The sequence below is a fragment of the Palaemon carinicauda genome, chromosome 26, assembly GCF_036898095.1.
Source record: "Palaemon carinicauda isolate YSFRI2023 chromosome 26, ASM3689809v2, whole genome shotgun sequence".
Taxonomy (NCBI): Eukaryota; Metazoa; Arthropoda; class Malacostraca; order Decapoda; family Palaemonidae; genus Palaemon; species Palaemon carinicauda.
The window spans coordinates 33,945,624-33,969,282 of record NC_090750.1 but is presented as its reverse complement, the minus strand read 5'-3'; the positions used below and the strand labels follow the sequence as shown (position 1 = coordinate 33,969,282).

General features: G+C 43.0%; 1 protein-coding gene across 2 annotated transcripts in view; it reads left to right on the top strand.

Moving 5' to 3' along the window:
• The window catches only part of LOC137619482 (NEDD8-conjugating enzyme UBE2F-like), a 164,746-nt gene extending 157,584 nt beyond the window's left edge, over positions 1 to 7,162 (top strand). For both annotated transcript variants that reach the window (XM_068349543.1, XM_068349544.1), the window contains exon 5: positions 5,013 to 7,162. In XM_068349543.1, coding sequence (XP_068205644.1) covers positions 5,013 to 5,129 — 117 coding nt within the window. In that variant the 3' untranslated portion in view covers positions 5,130 to 7,162. The remainder of the gene's footprint in view (positions 1 to 5,012) is intronic.
• The last annotated feature ends 16,497 nt before the right edge of the window (positions 7,163 to 23,659 follow it).

Sequence of the window (23,659 nt, the reverse complement as noted above, 5' to 3'; positions counted from 1 at the left end):
GTGTGGAAGCATCAAATGACCTTCACCACCCACTACCTGCAAGATGGGAGACACAGAAACAATGAGACGTTCTCCATTGGCCCTGTGGTGGCTACGCAACAAATGGTTTGAACACATCATGCTCCTTGAAGGACAAGTAGCAGATGGTGGAAGGCAGAGATTACCCAGTATTAAGTCTGGGATGAATGACAAGAATGACTGGTACTCTGCAAGCTGGCTTTTTCTGTCTGCAGGTAAAATCATTCTCGGTGTGTAACCTGGTATACAGATACTGTACATACTTGTTGCACTCCCATACCCCCCTGATGAGGTGGGATTGGGTAATGTCTATGGTTGGTTCAAAGATTCCTACATTTCTGAGAATTCTTATCTAGAGTACTCGCACCACTAGTAGCACACAATCAAACAGATTGCTCATTCCACTAAAGTTTGCTATTATGTGTAGAGTTTAGCGAGGTGTTAGTGTTTCTTCTCACACATGCGAAGCATGTATGGGGAAAACCCCGGGTCAAAAGCCAGTTAGTTGGTTAGGACTTCACTCAGCTAAGGGATGAATCTTCCCTGATAAAGAGCAAAAGGGTTTGTATTTAGTGTTGGAACAAATGACAAATTTAAAGTAATTTATGTTTTTCTTAATGATGCAATCCTTGAGCTCTTTATACAAATTTGGCCGCCCTTACCCATACCCCGGTAACTTCTGCCTGCGTGAGAAAGGTAGCCGGTACTACCCCCCTCACCCCTGTACTCTGAAAACTCCGATGAGGATGTGTTCCTCTTCTAGCTAGCCCTAAAGCTCTGGCCACCATGCAAGGGTCCTGTCCTGCATAAGGAAAATTAATAGAACCCACATACAGTACTCCCCTCCAAAGGGGAGAGACATGGTTCTGGATTTGTTCTGATGTGCCCCATGACCAGTAAGACCAGGCTGGAGTTGCCTTGGTTTAAGATGGTGTCAGAATCCATTAAGAAAGTCATATCTCATATCCCAAATAAGAAGGACTCTAAGGGTGAACACCTCATCCCGTTTATTTCCTCCAGCTTTTATCAGGCAGAGAAAGTATTACATTGATCTCAACGATGACCCTTCACACCCTTGCCTTTAGACCTGACATTGTCATCCTTGGCTCAGGGTATGATGGTTAAGAAGCTGGTGGTGCAACAAGTGACATTTTTGGCTGCAACATGGAGAGGATTGCAGAGGTAAGTCTGCAAGCCTCATTATGGAGAGACTACTGGTCAGGCTCTGTTGGTTATCTGACCAACAATAAAGATTTGTCAGACCCGAACAAGCATAAGGCATTTAAGAATTTCTTGCTTTCCCGGGGCCAGACCCACAGAGATCCTAGTGCACAACACAGCCAACTAAAGGGCTAACTGGATCTTGAAAAGGTGTGATGCTGTCATTTCAAGATTCCAGAGGAAGGTTCTGAATAGAGAGGCTCTTCATCTTCGCAACTCATCGGTTGCTTGTTTGTCTCTGTTCAATGCAGAGAACATTAATACAGTTGCGGAGCGATGGAGGAAGGCGAGTCAAGACTATTCTCCATAGAGCCGTAACATTTTATTCCTCTCCTTCGGCTCCACTTGTTCCAAAATAGTCACATTTGCACAGACAGGCTCATAAAACGACAAATGAGGCTTCCAAACAGTCCAGCGCCAGGAACACTTTGAATCCCAAGGAGCCCTTTCATGGTAAGAAGGCACATAGAAGGGGAGGGAAGTCTAGAAATCGTGGGGTTCGATCCTCCCGTACTATCACTATTGGAAGGATGCCTGAGGCACAGGTGACGGAGATTGGAGTACAGTACCACGGGGCCGAACATTGGATGGTCAAGATCCTCTGTGCTGGGTATTGCGTCCTATTCACCAGTTATTATTATTATTATTATTATTACTATCCAAGCTACAACCCTAGTTGGAAAAGCAAGATGCTATAAGCCCAGGGGCTCCAACAGGGAAAAATAGCTCAGTGAGGAAAGGAAATAAGGAAATAAATAAATGAAGAGAACAAATTAACAATAAATCATTCTAAAATAAGAAACAACGTCAAAACAGACATGTCATATAATAAACTATCAACAACATCAAAAACAAATATGTCATAAATAAACTATAAAAAGACATGTCGTCCAGTAATATCGTGAAGGGGTCAACGAAGGATGTCACCCTCTGGGCAGAGGTCCTGATCATCTTGAATAGTGGCCCTCCAAGAGGGTGTCAAGGGGTCCCCAGGCTTTTGCAGTTAATTCTTTCTTGTAGAGAAGAAGCGGGAGGTTGGAGACCAGTCATAGACTATCAATTTTAAATGAGTTTGTTCATCAGACCCTGTTCAAGATAAAGACTAAAGACAGGCTGTCAGACCTGGGGACATCATGGTTACACTGAATTTGAAAGATGTATACTTCCAGATCCTTATCCAACTGTCATTAAGGAAGTATCTGAGATTCGTGGTGTACGAAAAGTTATAACCAGTTTCGGGTGTTGTGCTTCGTCCTGTCAACAACTCTGCAAGAGTTCACAAGAGGGTTTACCCTACTCTCAACCTGTACCCATGCCAGCGGCATTCGTCTAATTCAGTACCTAAACAACTGGTTGATTCTGGCAGACTCAGTGGAGACCCATCTTCACTGAGACAGACTTCTCATATTTTGCCTTGACCTGGGAGTCGTGATGAATTTCGGGAAGTCCTCCCTGTAACCGTCTCAGAACCTGGTATATCTAGGAAGGCAAATACACACCCAGTTAGGAAAAGTGTTTGCTTCTGTGTCAAAGCAGGATTGAGAGCTTCAAGGAAGCAACTTGTCCCTTTCTCTTGACGTCCCTGGAACATTTGGTTCCCAACAGTCGCCTTTGCAATCGATCTCTCCAGTGGCAGCTGGAGACCTTCTGGTCTCAAAGCAGATCCTCCAAACATTCTAGTTTTGGTAGGGCCAGAGCAAAAGAGAGACTTGAGTTGGTGGGTCCTGCATTCAAACCTTCTTAAAGGGGTAGATCTTCTTTCTCCTCCCCTGGACTTTCTCATCACAGATGCATCAAAAGAAGGGTTGGGTGCTCATCTGTTACAGCACTTAGCCTCCGGGTTGTGGTACACTTCTGATTGACAGTGTCACTTAAACCTCCTGGAACTAATGGCAGACTTTCTAGCCCTTCAACATGTCTAACAGTTTTCAGGTCCCTCCGTAGTGTTGATGAATGACAACACTATGGTATTGGCATATGTAATCAAGCAAGGAGGTAGTTTCTCATGGCGGCTAAGCCATCTAGCTGCAGAAATTTTGCGATGGGCAGAAGTGAATTCGATCTCCCTGTCAGCGTAGTTCATTCCTGGCAAGAAGAACATTGTGGCAGACCATCTGAGCAGGAGGACACAGATAGATGGATCTGAGTGGTCTTGACATCTTGATAACCAACAAAGTTGGGACTTTGTGTGGTTCACCAATGATAGATCTGTTCGCAGTGTCTCTTAACCAGAAACTTATGATGTACTGCTCACCAGTACTGAGCCCACAGGCAGCCTTTCAAGATGCATTCCAACAACCATGGGACACTGGACGTTTCTGCGTTCCCCCATTCTGCCTAATGAGACTCCTCAACAAGGTGGGATCCTCTTACAACTTGTCGATAACCCTAATAAAACCATTATGGCAATACACACAATGGTACCCAGACCTTCTACTTCTGCTCTCAGAGGTTCTGAGGGAGCTGCCCCCCCCTACAGGACGTTCTTTGACAATTGCATGTGAGGATTTTCCATAAGACAGTCACATCCCTACAACTTCATGCCAGGAAGTTATCCAGCATCTCCTCTCGTAGAGAGGGTTTTCGCCTGCAGTGGCGAAACGGATGTCTGGATACCTCAGGAGGTTTTCTATCGCCATCTACCAGGAGAAGTGAGCAATCTTTTGTGGTTGGTGTTATGGACTATACCCCAAATTGTTGAGTTTTCTGTTTTACCTTCAGGAGAAAAAAGTATGCTCAGTCTTGGCAGTGAAAGGCTATTGGTCAGCCTTAAACCTGGTCCTTAGACTGAAAGGAGTTGACATTTCCTCCACTGTCCATGCTCATACGGAATTTCAAGCTTAATTTTGGAGTCTCTTCCTAGAAGAGTTATTTATCATTGCTAAAGAGCCTCTTCCACCCCTACCAAGAGGAAAGTAGCCATTCTGGGATGAATGAATAGAATGACTGACCTTTTTTTCCTTCATCTTCCCTTCTCTTGGGGCATAGCATCCGTCGACTGCAATCTGGTTTCCTTCCAATTGCAGGTAAGCACATTAGTTTTGTGGTCTGAAATATTTATGTATTTTGTTATGTCCCTAGTCACCCTACGAGGGGTAGTTGGGCAGTGTCTAGGTTATGGAATGAGTGTCAACTCACTTCCTATACTCACCTGGTCAAGTTACAGTGCAAGTTTCCACTCACTCTCCATGGTTGCTCAGTCTGTCAACTTTCTAGCATTGACAGGGTGAGGGATCACGAGGTGTCAGGATACTCTTGTGGTGCTCTATCGAGCTCAGATTTGTGTTCCAAGGCAATATTTCCAACCAATTGGAATTGGATTACCACCCTCCTTGAGGTGAGTTTCCTTAGTAAATAACAAAGGTTTGTATTTGTGTTGGAACAAATGAAAAATTTGAAAGTAATTGGTATTTTTTCGAACTATACAAACCTGAGTTCTTTACACTTAGTTGTCCCCTAGAAGTCCTGCCTGCAATCAAAAGTGAAAAGTAGTCACTGGGGTAGTGTGTGAGTGGGTTGGTTGGTCTACCTCCGCTAACTAGTGGAGGGTTATTGAGACCACAGGTGAAAGTTTTTATGGCTAAACTAGCTCAAGAGTGAAACATATATCTTAAGTAAAGAACTTAAGTTTGTATAAGTTGGAAAAATACAAGTTGCTCCCAAATTTACCATATTTCACCAATTTTTAAGTGATAAAAATTATTATCATGGTGACACACTTTTATTTCCAGATGTAAACCAAGTAAAATTAATATGAAAATTCTTTCCTCTAGGATTTATTGAATTTTGACGACCCATTAAACATAGAGGCTGCTGAACATTTCCAGAGAGATAAGGAGTCATTTCGAAGAAAAGTTAAGGATTACATCGATAAGTACACCAAGCGATGAGTTGTGGTGTTGACTTTCTTGTCATGTAAATAATTTTTTATTAGTTTTGACTTTCCCGTTTGCCTGTAATCTTAGTGAAACTTTTTTACCAATGCTCCTCATGTTCCGTTGACAACCGTGTTTGATACTTAGATTTTGATATTAATGTAACTTTTTAGGGTAGCTACTTTTTTTTTTGCTGCATATAGAGTGGTAGTTGTACCTAACAACATGTGACAAGTGATAGACTTACTACATAATTGAAAATGTAGGTATAGCATCTCATTGATCTCCACTGAAATAGTGATGATGTTGATAATTCAGTCAGGGATACTTTTTAGTTTTAAAAAGATCAGATGCTCAAATGAAGTATCATGGAAAACTTGGCTTTCAAAAATATTTTAGTGAACGCGGCCATGAAATGAAGGAAACGCTCTTTCTTCCTTTTAATAGCTTTGGAGTGTTTTGCATTGATTATCAGTGTTTTCACATGATGGTAATTGAATGTCTTAAGTGCATTATCCTGTCTTGAAATTCGTATATGATGGGGATTCTACTTGGACTGTCTCATGATTTTTCAAGACAGTAGGAATATACAAAATAATCCAGATTTTTACATTATGTAACTGTTTAGTAAAATGTTTTGTGTTAAATGAGAGCTTTTCATGGAGTTCTCAACAATTCTGGCACACCATCTGGAGATTTGCAAAAGAAAAAAAATTCAAAACCCAATCATTTTAGCAGATTATTCATTTTTGCTTTGATATATTTTTAACGTTTTGTTCAGTTTATATTTGCATGATTGCTCTTCCTTCCATGTTTGATAAAATTGAACATGAGAAAATATGTATACCGGTAACTTTCAAAATTATAGTTTGCAAATATGATCTGTGACTTGCATAAACATTTAAGATTATGAGGTGAACATAAACATTATACTGTATCACAAATATGCAGTGATAACCTTTGCAAGTGCAATGTTGGTTGTTTAGTTTTCAAAGCTCTTGAACATTACTGATATCTATTTGTTTTTTGTTGTCATTATAAAAGTATGAAATTCCTGGAAATAAACCTTTTATTTTACAGTTTAATTGAAGTATTATAAATTTAATCAAACAAAAATTTGATACATTTTTAATATCCATGAAATTTTTAACTTTAATTAATATTTTTCCGAAGTCTTGTCCACTGCTTTGACTATGTAAGATTCATGCCCATGTAACTGTGAAAGAAGGAACTACTATACTAAGCTAAATGTTTTCTGAAAATTCCCAATCTTGCCTTTATAGCCCTGGTGACCTAATGCTCTTTTTTAGGTCCATGGCAGTGTGAACAATTGTGTTGAACTAGTGATATTTGGTATAAGACTGGACTCTCTTTGTAGTTTTTGTAGAAAAAATTAAATAAATTATGAGTCTGTTGACTTGCAAATCTTCATAAGCAGTGATGGACATTGCTATCATTGTAGAATTTTTTGTTACTTCTGTTTCTCAATTATTTCATTGATGTCTCCAGTTCCCATAGATTTTTTATGGCAAATATTAAGCATTATGCAATTATTCTCTCACACAAGCAGTAACAACTGTACTTCTTTAGTTCTTACGAAGTTAATAAAATTTACTACCAGTGAACAATTTTGTGATGTGTTAGTCATGGAAGATGTTAATTAGTTTTATCATATGTACATTATAGGTAAATTATTTATTGATAATTTTTTTTATTATATTTGTTGACATTAGAATTTTTTGACGCTATGTAATTACAGTATACACAAATTGTTTTTGATGCTTTATTCATTCTTTTGAAACTAGCTTGGAGTATTGTCTGCTGTTCTAAATATCCTTCATATGTACGGTGACTTAAAACTAGCAAAACTATTTTCAATTTGGCAAATGGCAATCTTCATTAAACCTTTTTCATTTTCTTTTTGTTTTTAATAGAACACTACTTGGTCACTTACACAGTACCTCATTATTGGCTTAACATATGTAAGCATAAGGTAGTAGGGTTATTTTGTTTATGTCTGTCTTACAGTAAATCGAGATTGACATACAGTATCTGTTTTCACTGAAACCTTTCGTTCTCAAGTTTTTATGGTCGGATGTCTTTCACTGTATTTTTGTATGTTAGGCTATGGTGAATATTTTTATATTAATGGACATACAATTGAATATGAATTTGTTCCGGCTCTGTATACAAACCCTTACGCTCTTTAAAGTGGAGGTTTATTTTGGAGACAGCTGAAACTAGCAGTTAAACTTTTACACAAGGTGTAATTACTCTCTGCTAGTTAGTGGGGAGTAGACCAACCACCCTGCCCACACCAGCACTAGTAACTGAACATCACTTTTCCTTAGTAATCTTTCTCTGCCCTCAGAACTTTTTAACTGGCTAACAGTTAAAAGCACGCAGCCTAAAAGCTTGAAGACCCTCTTTTCTTTTCATAGTTTAGACCCAGGACTTTCTTTAGGTGCGAATTGTCGCTTCCCTTGGAGAACCAACGGTGGCCTCCACCTGGAGAGTCTCTCCTGTTGCCGCTTGTGGCCACTCCTGCCTTCCTTGGGGCTTTCGGGCCTTCCTGCTTAGGAATTTTTTCTGAAGTTGCTGCAGTTAGCTGCAGCCCTCTCTGCTTCTCCTCAATTTCATTCCTACAGCTCCAGTATAGGAACAAGAGGAGTTGCACTGGTTCACCTTGGAGTTTCCAGTTGGGGAATCCCTTTGGGGTGAACCCAGAAACTACCTTTGGCTATGTTTTACAGGCAGCACTTAATGCCGACCTTCAACTTGAGCTTACTCACTTCGTTGACAGGAAGCAGAAAGCACTGCCCGGAGGTCTGCCTCCAGGGTTGGGCAAGTCACCTGTCTGCGGAAGAGTTACCCTTTGCCGGCGGCTGTTCAGCAGCCTTTTCGTTTACCGGGAGATCTCCCTGCAGTGTCTCCGGCTACTGTTCAGGAGTCTTCCTGCTTGTAGGAAGTGCTCCCTGCAGTGGCCATATGTTGATTGCCCTTCCTGCCTGTTAGAAAGGTGTCCTATACCTGAGTGGTCTCCCCTCAGGGTTTCTGTTGACAAGAATTGGATTCTTCCATATTTTGCTTCAGCTCATCCATGCAAAATTTCTCATAGATTGACAATGACGTAGTTAGGCAGCTGCTCACAGTTCATACCCCTCACAGTTTTATCCTCAGGGTACAAGAATGATTCCCATGATCAATTTCCCTTCAAGGTCATTGCCGCTGATGGTGATGGTAACCGACTGCTTGTGGTCTCTGCTTCTCCCATCGATGAATCTCATAGGCTATAACCCATCTAGGTTATTGCCTACATCATACAACAAAGCTCATGGAGTTTTGTGAGGCCAGCCCGTTTGGGACCTGTGCCTCGAGGTTTCTACCTCTCACAAGGGAAAACCATGTGTTCTACAAGTTCAGCACAGTCTTTTTCATCTTGCGAATGGAGGACATAATGTTACTCGCCAACCCCCTGTATAGGATGAGCATGAGTACTTTGCAAAGACCCTAGTCTTGCAGAGAAAATATGCACAGTGTTGCGCACGCATCCACTGAGCGCTATCTTTGTCTAATGGAAGACAGCCTGTGAATAGTGGTTTTCACACGCCCTTGTTGTATGCACGACACGCACAAGGTGATCGCGCGAGGATAGTAACCTCTGCATTCTATGCTTTTATCTTTCTCTAGTATATTTGGAAGATTTATATTAGAAAAGTGTAAAGAAGGACCCTTTTCACCGGCCGTCACAGGTCTCTCCCCAGAAATAGATTTTTCCTTCGTCAAAATCCCTTTATTACCTGTAGACCCAAAATACCTTTTCAGTTTTTCACAGAAATTATGCCTTTCCACTTGGATTTTCAATTCCCTCTTTAGAGAGCAGTTCAAGATACTTTTTTATTTGCTAGTTTGTGTATGTCTCACTCTTGCCCTTTTTTAAAACTTCTATCTTAATGAACTTCACAAGCTTAGTAAAAGCATTGCCTCTTTTTACGTAATACAAAGCCTGCTTAAGTTTCAATGTTTTCTTGTAGAAGTGTCTGTGGCAAGATTTATGATCCCTGGCAATTAAGTCTACTGATCCATAATTCCTCTTGAAATCTGAGTTGTTGGATATCTCTGCTTATAGTTTCAGTGGTTTTTTTTAAAATGATTCAGTAACAACTGTTATCAAGTGTTTTAAGCGAGCGCTAAATCCACGTTATACTTTTATTCTTCCTTTCTTTTTGCAAAACATAAATTTCTTTTCATGAATGCTTGTAGTTGATTTTGTTTTAACAGAAATTGCAGGAGATGAATAAAAGGGACGCAAATTGTTTAACTGCTCAGTATGTCAAATCTTAAATATTAAATATTAGAAGGAAGGAAAGAAGTGACCTCTGAAACTAAAATCAATACCTGTGATCTCCTAAGTACAGCTTGTTGGTCAACTGTTGTATTGGAATTATCCTTGTTAGTTCCTAATCTGACTGCTAGAAAGTTGCTGTCACAAGTTGAGTGATAGCCTTTTCCATGATGATAGTCATTGTGTGAACTGTCACAGTGAACAACATACTTGATGGACTTCGCTGTTTTCTCTTTTCAAGAGCATTCATAACATTGAAGTACTTTTCTTTGGTAAAAGGAAGTATATTACCATCTTTCTCTCTGCAAGAGTTAGATGAAGAATACACCGATCATATCCCTAAAATCCATATACCATACATTCACAAAATTGATTGTGCAAGTATATCATTCAAATGCATCAAATACAGTAAATGGCTAAATTAATAAATAATTGCTGAAATTATTATTTTGTTCTCATATCAAAACGTACATTTATGAATCATCAAAAAATTAACTTACCTCTGATGCTTTAGGGTGGAGATATTTTGTATTTATTCATATGCAGATACAAACTTCTGAGTCATTTATATGGGTTACTTCTAGTCTTGTTTTTTCTATGACTAGACAATCACAGAAAATTGGTTTGATTGTACTGTATCATACTTAGTTACTAAGCAACCATTGCGCATGTTGTGTAGAATGTCTGCACATGACGATTCTCCACAACACTCCTGGACGTGAAGGTAAGAGGATGTACCTCACTTCCTCTCTACGATCAGACATTAGCGCCAGCCATCGATATACTTTAATAGTGCTTAGTGCTTGTGTCTTTAATATTCACTGTCACTTGCGTATCTCTCATTTTTTGAGAGTTACCAGTGTGTTCGCTATGACTAGTAAGTTGAATTCTATGTGTTCATGCTCCGGCCGTGATGGGCATCCCTCTGATACTTTCATGAGCTGGGTAAATATTGATCCGCACTCGGTTTGTCCTTGCCGTGGTAAGAGATGTTCACTGGAATTGCCATGTGAGTACTGTAGGGAGTGGCCATCCTCCCAGTGGGAGAGATATTGTTCTCATTGCAAGAAAGGATATAAGAGGGTTCGATCTCCTTTTTCATCTGCCAGCAGTGGCAAGAAATGAAAGATCAGTTCTGGGGCAAATGTTATCCCCAAACCAGGTCCTTCCTGTCAGAAACCAACTGAGTCTCCAGTCATGAATGGTGACAGTCATCATAATTTTGTAAATTTTTTAACACCCGGTGTTGATAATGTACAGTATGGACTTGAACCAGTTCTTGTAGTGGATCCTCTAGATACGGCCACTGCGCTCCCTGAGCCGGATCCAATATTAATACCATTATCTTGTTATCCTTAGATCTCCCTCACCCCGACGAGTGTGTTGAGTAGAGAACCTTAAATGTCAGATTACACAGATAAGATCTTCTCGCTCTTGGAATTATCTCTCATCAGAACCTTATCGAAGAACCTGCCATTTCTTCTCTCTCTACGGGCACAGTCTTATTGAAAGACCCTTGTTACTAGTCTCCAGCTCATATAATCAAGCAAGGCTTGCCTTGTAGGCCCATGGGTCCTCTGCTGTGATTTCCTCTAAAGAGTCACCAGGATGCATCACAAGACATGTCATCCCTTTATTACAAGGGTGGTTGGACTACTCCTGTGTCCACACTCCAAGACTTGGCAATGCTAAGCTGCTCTAAACATTTATCTCCTTCCAAGCAAAAGAGCGCTGTGAAGTTGAGTACAGTATAACAAAACCGTCTTCTATTCCCTGAATTTTATCTATTAACAATTCAACCAGGCAGAAGGTTCAGAGTAACAAGTCTGTTCGTGCCGCTGTGAGTAAGCATATTGACGTCACTTTACGCACTGCCATCCCTACGCGTGAGGCAACTCCTCCCCAGATTAGGCAGGCCAACAAGTCCAAATGGGTTTTCACTCCCAAAACCATCTTGTCACCAAATGCACTGCCATCATAACAATGCTGATGCACAACATGTTCTTTCCAGAACCTCACAATCTATTTTATTATCAACGCACCCCAGTGGGTGTGGTAGATCAACACCCTATTATTTTGAGTTTCTTGGAGTATTCTGAATATCCAGCTAGTCCTCATGAGGACAAAGCCTTGACTTATGCTAATAGCAAACCCGTGTTTTATGCTAATAGCAAACCCATAAATTTTCATGATCAGCCACACACTAGCTATTGGACTAATGTTCATAATGCTTCACAGGTTACGCGTACTACGGAACGATACTTTTGTTTCAGACCATTCTTTGCAGGTACAGAAGACGGACAAGGGGCGAGGAAATTTTCCCCCATTTCCTACAAGTCACACCTCCATCTGACACAGATGAGATGACTTTCGTTAGACAAGGCCACGCCGTATGTGTCTTATATGGCAACATACAGAGAATTCTCTCTCTCCTCGTAAATCAAGCTCTGAGAGATACTTCAACTCTTTTGCCTCCCACTATGTCGCCAGAGGCAAATGCTCTTATAACGGGAGTGAGCTGAACTCCTGTTCCTTCTCCACCTCTTATTCCTCTCACAATATGAATGATACAAGGGAAAGTAAGCTGTTCGAGGAAGAGTTAAGAACCAAATGACTTTGAAAACAGAACAACCATTCATCTCAAAAGTAAAAAAAAATCGTACAGTGAAATTATTATTAATAATAACTTTCCGGAGAACCTCGCTGCATGCGGGACCCCCAGCTCATCTGTCGTTTAAGTGGACTGGATAAGCCCCCTCACGCATAAACCTATAACAGACTGTGCGCTTTTGACTTGGTCTTCCCACAACATCAAAACCCCAGACACAGGTTCAATGTGGGGCTTTTTAACCAGACCAAAGATACATGTACTTTAGACTTAGTTCTCAACTCTCAGCATCTAAAAATTCATTTAAGGCCAGTAGGTCTTCAAAGCTACAGCCCTTACCCCTGTCATGACAGAGATGTTTTTATGTACATTTTGGCGCATTTAAGAGCCCACTCCTTATTGATGTTGCTAATCTAGTTCCATCAATACCAGTCGAAAAATTTTCCAACTTTCCCTCCATTGTTTCTGATCCTGACATGACAAACATGGAGATAGCAGCTAGGTCTGTAATCCAAGCCTGCTTGTAGCTAGACCACTGGTCTAGAGCAGTGTCTCACTTTGTGGCGACAGAAAACTTAAGGGAACACGCCCTAAAGCAATTTGAGGAATTATCTAGGTGTGGGGATAAAGCTATAGTTTCTTTTACATCAGAATGATTTTCTATGAGGTAACTGCATGCTAAAGAGATGCAAAGCTGTCTTAACCAGATGTGCCAGACAGTTGTCTCCCAGGGACGTGTTAGCTCCGAGAAATTCAGACTTCTCTTTTTCCTCCCTCAGATGTAGAGGTTAGGACAAGCTCCTATAATAAGAAGGATGGTGGCACCATGGCTGCCTGCTCCCCAGCACCTTTTAAACCAGTTCCTCAGCAAAGACGACTTACTTTCAACAAGTGCACAATAGTCTGGAAGGCAAGCCCCCAGACCAAGAGATCTCAGACCCCCCTATGGCCGAGAAAGTCTCTTTGATCTCCCCTATCAGGTATCGTCCTAGCTCAGCCATCCATTGACCAGAGCACCCTGTTGTATATCTACTGGCACAGTACTCCTCAAAATCCTTCAGGAATTGGGCAAAATTTAGTCAGTTTCTAACTGGGAGATCCCAAACCTGGAACTTTTCCTAGAGTCAAGGGCCCTGAACAGGTAAAAAAGATGGGAGTCTGGCTGGAGGGACTGGGTGTTTTTGGGAGAGACACAGTTAGTTAATCTGACACTGGAGCAGGAGCTGGAAGTGTCACCAGAAGTATTACTGCTGGAGTCTTCAATGGTGTATTGTGACAAGGTTGACATTTTAGTTATGGTCTGTCTGGTGTTTTCCTAGGCCTGGCGTCTACGTTTGAGAATGGCCCACGTCCTGGTAGCAACTGCCTCAGCCGTAGCTGCTGGAACCTTTTCTTTTCTGGTTTGCTATACGCTGCCTGGTCAACCAAGAACTGCTTCCCTAGTCCAAGTCTCTGGGCACTAAATGAGTTGGTTGACAGAACAGGTGGGGAGGCAAGAGGCCCACTCCAAACAGGAGACTCCAAGAAAGCTGGTACAGGTGGGAGTAGTTGTGGACCCTGAAGGTGGCTGGAGACCAATTACTGGTCCCACTTCAGTTACTGGAATTGCCATACCACTGACGTTTGGCCAAGTCGGAGAAGTAGACGGGCGACTGGTAGTCACTGTGGCTGTGATCCAGTGGCAACGTGACATACTGGCGATGACTTATCGTTCTCTCACGCCGCCACCTGGAGTGTCAGATACTTTACCTGAGTCGCCAGGTCACTCGCAATCAAGGCGAAGCTCTCCAGATTCCATAAGGCTCCTCTTGGTCTTTTGACCCTTGGCCGACGACGATACCATGTCTAATTAGTAGGCACTGGGGCCCCTCTTGATTTTAGTCTTGGCAAGGGGACTCGGCAAGAACCTTAGAAATTTCCTGTAACTTTATTGGTCAGTATGCAGACTCCAGTCTAGCTAGACTTTTCTGAGTTACTTCAGTGGGAGAATAATACAGCATAAATACTAAATACCTCAAATCTCGGGTAAGATTTTAAAAAGGAATTAATAACATCAAACATGGATGAGGAAAGAAACCTTATGAAAGGAAACAATACTATACAAATAAAAAAGTTATTTATTTCAAAATGAAAAACAAAATGTTAGAAAAATTTGTCCTATAATTTGGAACAAAATAAATGTTGCCTAACCATTTGATATTCTAAAGTTCAGTATCCTACGTCCACTGTATAATACTAGAACAACTACTGTACATAGAAAATAAATTCACACTACTCTCTCACATAATGTAAAACCAACTTTTACAGATATCCATACACCGCTATGTGAACAAATTGGCGATATTAAAATTGGACTAAACTAAACTTTAGTCATGGTAAACTATCACTGACTTTGGCATGAAACCTTGAACAATCCATCAATCCAAAGATAATATCCAAACTTAGTTTCTTGCCAGTAAACTGAATTTTCACTGAAATAAACAAACATGGAACACTTGACATTTACATTTTCTTTATGAATTTTGCCAGATTGATATAGTCAATATGTACAGTATTGAATTGGCTAGAAATACATTTCAAATTGTTCCTTATTCTACTAGTGTAAAGACGGAGAATATTACTGTACAGTATATCGTCTGTTGATATTTTCCAGTAGTGAAATGCCAGCAGTAATGGTGACTGCTTCAAAAATTTAAGAAGTTCCAGCCAATCTGCCATACATTCCACCAATGACTTTATTGATAGAGAACACTTCCACCTATGGTATATTTTGTTTGCTGCAGAACATTCTTCCCATTTATTAACGCTACTTGCCCTATGGAGAGTAGGGCATCATGCTAGTCTGGGAAAAAAGAAGATTTAAACATTAAAAAAAAAATGAGGGGTGAGTTATTGTATGTACAGTAGAGAATTCATTTTATAATAAAACAAATTTCAGCTATTTGTATCTTTGCCAAATTAACATGATTATTTCTACAATGTTAGAAGCCCCAAAATTACCAAATGAGGACTGGTATCCAGACAGGCTGGACCTTCTCACGGAAAGTCCAAGAGAACTTCCAGAATGGCCAAACCTGCAGCGGCAACCGCACTTAAGAATGTTCCATGAGGCAGCTTACTCCCTATCTGTTCACGGGTAGAGGACATCCAGCATCTTCAAAAGAGAGGCTTTTTGGGACTGAGAAACAACTTTTCAAATATCTGTGAAAGTTGTCCACAGCAGTTGACCAAGCAAGGTGGGCAACCTTCTATGGTTGGTGTCATAGTGGGTTATATTGTTCCACTCAAAGCCACTGTGGCCCTGATTGCCGACTTTTTAGTGTTTCTAAGGAATGAAAAATCCCTTTCAGTCACTGTGGTGAAGAGCTACTGCTTGGCCTTGAGTCAGGTTTACAAACTATAAGTGCTTAATCTATTCTAGCATGGTAACTCTCTGCACTCATTAGAAATTTTGAACAGATTTACCCTTCTCGGGAACTCAAGCCTCCCCCTTGGAATGTGATGAAGGTTCTTAGGTTCCTGAAGATGGCCCCCTATAAGCCCATGTATAAAGCTTTTTTTGGGCTCTAGCCATGTCGTCCTGATGGAAGGTTCCTATTGGTAGCTTTCTAAGGGATATTTGGCTACAGTGATATTCCCAGAGAATTGACCTTTAAGTCTCCAGAATTCTAACTCCTGGCGCAAATATCCTTAAAATTTCTCTTAAGGATATCGCATGATATCGGGGGACGTATATCTTGATACGACACATAGCAATCTTCACCCCGAATAGCATTTTCGTTTCGAGGGGGAAGAGTTGTGAAAAACAGAAGGGGAGCCGTTATCAAGGGTACCCTTCCTCCCGTACTATTACGAGTATCCAAGATGGCGCTCATTCCTATTTTTGTAGCGAATTCGCACGGTGGTTTTCCCTGTTGATCTAACATTTTTTAATCGCTTTTGTGAGGATTAATTATACAATCTCCAGCTTCTTCTGGCTCTGGAAAGTTGAGTATTTATTATTTACAGTGTATAATTTTTAGCTCCTGCTTCAAAGTGAAATTAGAGTAATTTATTGTCTTAAGGAGCAGAGCCGTTCACCGGAGGCGCCATGGGCACTGTCGTTCGTTATGCATGTGTTATTTAGTTAGCAGAACGACATTCTTGGTGGTAATAGCATTATTGAATTATGAAAGCTATTTAGGCACAATTATACTAGTAAAGATATATTATGCATACAAATTTCTTCTTCCTTATGTCGATCGTATACGTTAGAATTTTGGTGATCTAGTTAACTGAGATCTCGCCCTGCGCTAGGCTACCTAGCCTATGCGCTTTAGTATACTTTCATTATCCCCAGTTACCCTCTTGTATCGTTTTATCAATTCAACAGGAGATAGTATATCTCCTAGAATCAATTATATAACTCGATACTCGTCTCCTGTGGAGATTTAAGGGTAATCCCTTCTTCCCTCTGAGTGCTGCCATAGGCAACAACCCTATCTTAGTCTTGCCATAGAGTAGTTCTCTCAGGCTTGACTAGGCTAGTGTTTTCTGTCTTCCACCCTTGCCGGCGAGTATGCTGGCTTGGGTTTTCGACAGAACCTCAGAGTATTCAGTCTTTCTGCCAGCGGCCGAGCAGCAGGGTGAGTAGTCACTCCCCTGCCGGCTTAGAGCTGCCGACATAGGAGGCTAAGCCTCCCTAGGCCGCACTTGAAGTGGTAGTATGATGCTGCCACCTTCTCCCCTGCAGTCTAGAAGACTAGTCCTGTTTCGGCAGACCCTAGGCTGGGTAGGTTGTGATGTCGGCCGGGCTCCTACATAAGCAGCTATTTAGTTACTCAGTCTTCCTCTTATGGACACAAGGCTCCGGGAAAGGTTGTGTCGGTTATGACGGCTGCCGGTTGGAGACCCCTCTGCTGCTGAGTGTTCTTCAGTCCTCGCTTGGACTGCCATCCACATTCCTGAAACCGGCAATGCTGGCAACGGATCATGTGGCTGGATGGAAGCTTGAATGATGTATTCTTCCCTTCCATTTCAACCCTCATCCTGGAGGAAGGCAGTAAGGTTTTATACTTACACCCTTATTTATTGTAAACATACATTTTAATAAGGCAGCCCTTCACTCCATGCTTTCTCTCTCTCTGTCAGCTAGTGCCGCCATTTACTAACCCAGCCGGCAGCATGTCGGCTGGGCTGGTGCCGTCAGGTACTTACTCAGTCGCCAGCATGCCGGCTGGACCAGTACCGTCAGGTATTACCCAGCCAGCGACATGCCGGCCGGACTGTGCCGCCAGGTGCTAGCCCTGCCGGCCGGACTGTGCCGCCAGGTGCTAGCCCTGCCGGCAACATGCCGGCTGAACTACAGTATATGATTATACAGTAGCCAGTATATTTGCACTATACTATATACTGCAGACAGAAAACTATAGTATATATTATACAGTAGTTATTTTCCAACATACCTTGTGTATCCTTGCACAGTCTTTTGCTGAGACCAATCCTATATTGAAAGAATAGAATTCCTTCAATACTCTGATTAGAAATCAGTTTATAACTTACCCCACAATATTAAATAGTTTTAGAAGGGTCAGTGGTAGTACATTTTTCTATCCCTAGAGGCTAGAACCCTTCTCTTTTGAGTTTGCCCTGATCAGGAATCTCTATAATCTTAATATTGGGGGGGAGGGAGGTCACAGCAATTGGCCGGAAAGGATACACTAGTATGTGTCTTTCCTAATTTCTTTCTAGCTTACTATCCTAAGCTATAATGGTTAAAATATTTTCCATATCTGTTTATCATGTGAGATAAACAATCGCATACTCATTTAATTTTCCTTTCTTTACAGGAGGAACCCCAGATGAAATGCGATGCAATCTTCTGCAACCATAGGAGTAGGAACTTCGACGGTCACAAAGCGTGCAGGTCTCATGCCCCCTGCACCTTCATTACCGAAACCCTGCAATACTGGGACCCCCAAGTCTGCAATATCTGCTGGACCTTGGTGACCGAAGGTTTTGACGACCCCAAGTCAACGGAGTCGAGGGATACGGCACGAGAAAAGCTGCGCAAGTGGGTAAGAGGGTTCCAGAAGAACTCTCCGGGACCATACCTACCTAACGATAGGATGCGTAGCTTGCTGTTCCCGAAAGCGGGTAGTGAAATTGTTGTGCCCCAAGCACGACCCGAACCTCCCTGCGTCCAGATTGCCATCGAGATGGATGTCAGTGAGGCGTTGCAAAGTATGGACATCCACCAGGAGGAAATGATGTCGAAAGTGTCTACAGACACTGAAAAGTATCTGATAAAGGATGATCCCGAGGAGGAGTCTACTCTACCTTCGGAAAAAGGTGATGATGTCGAGTCGGAGTTCCTTTCGTCTGTGCCGGCACAGGAGCCGTTACCCTCGACATCTTCAGCTTCTACCCCTCCATTGGACAACATGAGCCAGGCACTGGCCCATCTTACGGCCTTAATGGAGAACATTCGCAAGCAAGGTGAAGCAAGGGAAGCGAGATTCGAGAGAGAGCTCAGTGAAGCTTCACTTACCGCCTCCCCAGGGTCATACAAGCGACCCAGAGTCTAAGACCTCCCAACCTGCTCCAAAACCAATCCCTGGAGTTATGCGGAGTTTATGCCAATTACTAACGGCAAACTCTACATCTCAGAGAAGATGGGAGCCGTCCCCTTAGACGACATCCAGTTTTGGCCAAGCTTTAAGGCTTACCCTGATTGCTTCATTCGAATGAAGCATGAACCAATGCCAAAAGAGGAGACGGAACCGAAGGAGGTCATGGTTTTCGACCATGATAAGGCACAGGCTCTCTTGTCGAGTAGCCTGAGAAAGGAGGGCTATTCGGATTCGAAAGTGTCCGCCTTGAGCAAGAAACACCCTACCTTTCTTGCTCCTGCTTCAATAGCCTTCCCCTTTACGTGGAAGGCATTTAGAACTGTTGCCAAAGCTGTGGAGGCAGGCAAACCATGCCCTGCACTAGAGGAGTGCAGGCCTCTGTCATTAGCCTTGCCCATGGAAGAGAAGGAATGGAAGGAAGTCCACCTAACCTTCTCAGTACGGAAACTGGACACAGACATCGTTGCATGACAGTTTAGCGAGAATCTCCCTAAACTTTCTGACTTTCTCTTGCGTAAGGAACAAGAGACGTAGGAGAGACTTGCTGCATCCTTATCCCTATAAAACTGCATAGAGATGTGTGCAGGTCAAAGAAGTATCCCAGACATGCTCATGGTCCTGGCCAAAATGCATATGGCCACCCTAGTAAAGGACCTGTATGCTTTCATGAAGGCTAGGAGAGCCTGTAGGGAGTTCGGGTTTGCTGCTGCAACAGTGAAACATGAACCCAGGAAGCTGATATCTTCTAACATCTCGGGTAAAGACCTCTTCCCGAACGATGTAGTCAAAGAGGTAGTTGAGAAAGCCACCACGGAGAATAGGAACCTCCAGAAGTGGGGCATCTCTTCAAAGAAGAAGTCTTCCCCGGATGTTGGTACCCAACCTAAAAGGAAGACGAAGAAGCCTAGACTTCTCCCTCGGCCTGCTCAACAACATCCCACAGTCACCATGACCGCAGTGCCCCAAGTGGTGGCTCAAACACAGATCACCTCCCAAGTGGTGCCTCAACAGCTGGTTGCCCAGTCACCAGCATTCAACCCCGGGTTTGAGAGGCAGACCACTACCTTTCGGTCGAAAGGTAAAGGATCCAGACGGGGTTCCTCTAGACATCCCTCAAGAGGTAGGGGAGGACAATTGAAGCAAGGAGATGCTTCCGGTAGGAGGGAGGCTCCAACATTTTCAGGATCGTTGGACCTTCGATCCTTGGACCCACGACCTAATTAAGATTGGACTAGGATGGAAACGGAACAAGTCTCCACCATCATTTCCTCAATTCTTCCAACACTCCACCCCCTCATTAGAAGAATATACCTTGGAGCTCTTGAGCATTTAGGTTATAAGGAAAGCAAAGTCCATCAAATTCCAGGGAAGGCTGTTTTGTGTTCCCAAGAAGGACTCAGACAAACTCAGAGTCATTCTGGACTTGTCGCCACTCAAAAAGTTCATAGAAAACAGCACGTTCAGGATGTTAATCCTTCAACACATAAAGACCTGGCAGATGCCTATTGGCACCTTCTAGTCAGTCGCCCCCCTCTCCTCCTACCTATGATTCAAATTACAGAAGATAAAGTATGTTCTCAGAGCCATACCCTTCGGACTAAACATAGCCCCAAGGATCTTCATGAAACTTGCAGACGCAGTCATGCAACAGCTACGCCTAGAAGATGTTCAGGTAGCAGCATACCTGGACGACTGGCTGGTGCGGGCAGCATCCAAAACGGCTTGTCTGCAAGCATCCAAAGAATTGATCCAGTTCCTGGAACATCCGGGATGCAAGATCAACTTCAAGAAGTTTCGACTCTCTCCAGCTCAAGGGTTTCAATGGCTGGAAATCCATTGGAGCCTGAGGTCACACTGTCTCTCCATTCCCTCAGGGAAGAGGAGGGAGTGCGCAGGGTCTGTCAAGAGACTACTGAAATCTGACAGGCTATCAAGACGCCAACAGGAAAGAGTACTGGGCTCTCTCCAGTTCGCAGCAGTAACAGACCCATTGCTAAGAGCACAGCTGAAAGATGCGTCAGGAGTCTGGAGAACATACGCATCAAACGCTCGAAGAGATCTAAAATGACCGATACCGGCCTTACTACGATCACTTCTCAACCCGTGGTCTAAGGCCAAGCACCTAACGAGGACCGTGCCCTTGCAACCACCTCTGCCGTCGATGACCATCCACATGGATGCCTCGACGGAAGGATGGGGAGTTCACTCCCATCAAAGGAAAGTCCAGGGGACTTGGTCATTTCAGTTCAAGGCCTTTCACATCAACATTTTGGAGGCCATGGCAGTCCTCTTAACGTTTGGAAAACTCTCCCCTCGCAGATCAGTCCACATCAGGCTGATCTTGGACAGCGAAGTGATAGTGAGATGTCTGAACCGACAAGGCTCGAGATCGTTCCATATCAACCATGCGATATTAGCCATCCTTTGTCTAGAATGATGGCACTTATCAGTAGTTCACTTACAAAGGTTCCGAAATATGACAGCGGACGCTCTATCCAGGCTCAAGCCGATAGAGTCAGAATGGTCCCCAGACACAGACTCATTATCCTCCATCTCGGAACAAGTCCCGGAACTGCAGATCGACCTCTTCGCGACGAGCGACAAGAAGCTACCTCGATATGTAGCTCCATACGAGGGCCCTCTAGAGAAGACAACGGACGCCATGTGCCTTGGTTGGAACGAATGGACCCGGATTTTCCTGTTCCTTCCATCCAATCTCCTGCTGAAGGTCCTCAACAAGCTGAGATCCTTCCAGGGAACGGCAGCTCTAGTGGCCCCCAAGTGGCCCAAGAGCAACTAGTTCCCTCTAGTGATGGAACTGAGGCTGAGGCCGGTCCCTCTACCGAACCCAGCACTATCTCAACGGGTTCAGAAGTCGACTGTCTTCGCTTCATCACAGAGAACCCAAAACCTTCATCTCATGATTTTCTCGCCTTAGCGGTTAAGAAAAGATTTGGGATCTCAAAAGGCAGTATAGACTTCTTAGAAGAATACAAGTCTAAGTCAACTAGAAGACAATATGAATCGTCTTGGAAAAAGTGGGTTGCTTTCGTTAAAGCAAAAGGACCGAAAGAAATTTCAATAGACTTCTGTCTGTCCTTCTTTATCCACCTTCATGAACAAGGTCTGGCAGCCAACACGATAACTACGTGCAAGTCAGCCCTGACTAGACCTCTTCTATACGCCTTTCAAGTGGACCTGACGAACGAAATCTTTAACTAGATCCCGAAGGCATGCGCTAGACTTAGGCTTGCAGCTCCTCCGAAGCCCATTTCATGGTCCTTGGACAAGGTCCTACATTATGCTTCATCTGTGAACAATGAAGATTGTTCTCTCAAGGATCTAACCCAAAAGGTTATTTTCTTGTTCGTTATAGCCTCAGGGGCCAGAGTTAGTGAAATAGTAGCCCTATCAAGAAATGAGGGCCACATTAAGTTCACAGAAGTGGGAGAACTGAATCTCTTTCCTGACCCAACCTTTCTCGCCAAGAACGAGCTACCCACTAAGAGATGGGGTCCCTGGAGAATCTGCCCTCTGAAGGAAGATGTCTCTCTGTGTCCAGTAGAGTGTCTAAAGGTCTATCTTTGTAGAACTTCAGACTTCAGGGGAGGAGAGCTCTTCAAAGGAGAAACTTCAGGATCAAACTTATCCCTAAAACATCTGAGGGCGAAGCTCACCTACTTCATTCGCAGAGCGGATCCTGATAGTACACCCGCAGGTCATGATCCGAGAAAAATTGCTTCATCACTGAACTTTTTTCAGTGTATGGACTTTGAGCGAATTTGCTCATATACTGGATGGAAGTCATCCAGAGTGTTCTACAAAAACTATGCAAAGCAAGTCCACGAACTGAAGCATTACGTGGTGGCGGCAGGTAGTGTATTAAAACCTGTCGTCTAGTTCTGCGATAAACAGTTTTTTGGGCTCAAGCCATGGCGTCCTGATGGAAGGTTCCTTTTTGGTAGCTTCCTTGGGTATATAACTACTAGATATTCCCAGAGAATTTAACCACAGGTTATCACAGAATTCTAACTTCTGGAGCGAGTATCCTAATGGTTTCCCTTTAAGACATCGTATATCAACAGGGGACGCATGTATTAACGCGCCACATAGCTATCTGCACCCCACATAGAGTTAACACTTCGATGTGTAGGGGCGGAGAATAGCTGGGGAGCCGTTCCGCAGCTAATCTCGTTCGTGGCTACTTTTGGTACTCGAAACGTAAACAAACGGGCGCCATTGCTAAATGACGTCACGTCCGTCCTCATCCTTCGCTTAGTAGCTTGCCTTACTAGATGGATTTTTCCCTGTGCATATCTTATCGACTTGCATCTTAGCCATGTCTCTACCTTCGGCCTCGCCTTCTTCTGGAAAGTTGAGTACAAGGTTCCAGTATTGTTTAAATAAGCTCTGACCGTAAAGTAACTTTTACTTTTCGCGATATTTTATGTTTTGTGGCAGAGCTGTGCTACTACCGGACCCGCCATTTTATGGCGTCGCTGTTGTTTTGCATGCCTTATTTAGCTAGCCTCAACAGCGTTTTCCGGCCTCATTAACTAATCGATAATATTAGTTATTTAGTCTTCATAGCTAGGAACTTTATATATCGTGTTTTTGGGCTCAAGCCATGTCGTCCTGATGGAAGTTCCTTAAAGGCAGCTTCCTAGGGTATATTACAACTACGGCGATATTCCCAGAGAATTTACCTTAAGGTACCCAGAATTCTAACTCCTGGAGCGAGTATCACTAAAAAAGACCTTAGGGATATCGTAAATATCAGTGGACGTATTCTTGACACGCCTCATAGCAATCTATACCCCGAATAGAGTTAACACTTCGTAGGGGTCAAATGGCAAGAAAACGAAAACGATAAGAAAGGGGGGAGCCGTTCGTAAGGCATCTCTCCTCCCCGTTTCGTAAGCGTGCCCTGCGCCGCTCGCGGCGCCATCTGTATTCCTTTTTGCGTAGCTATACGACTCGG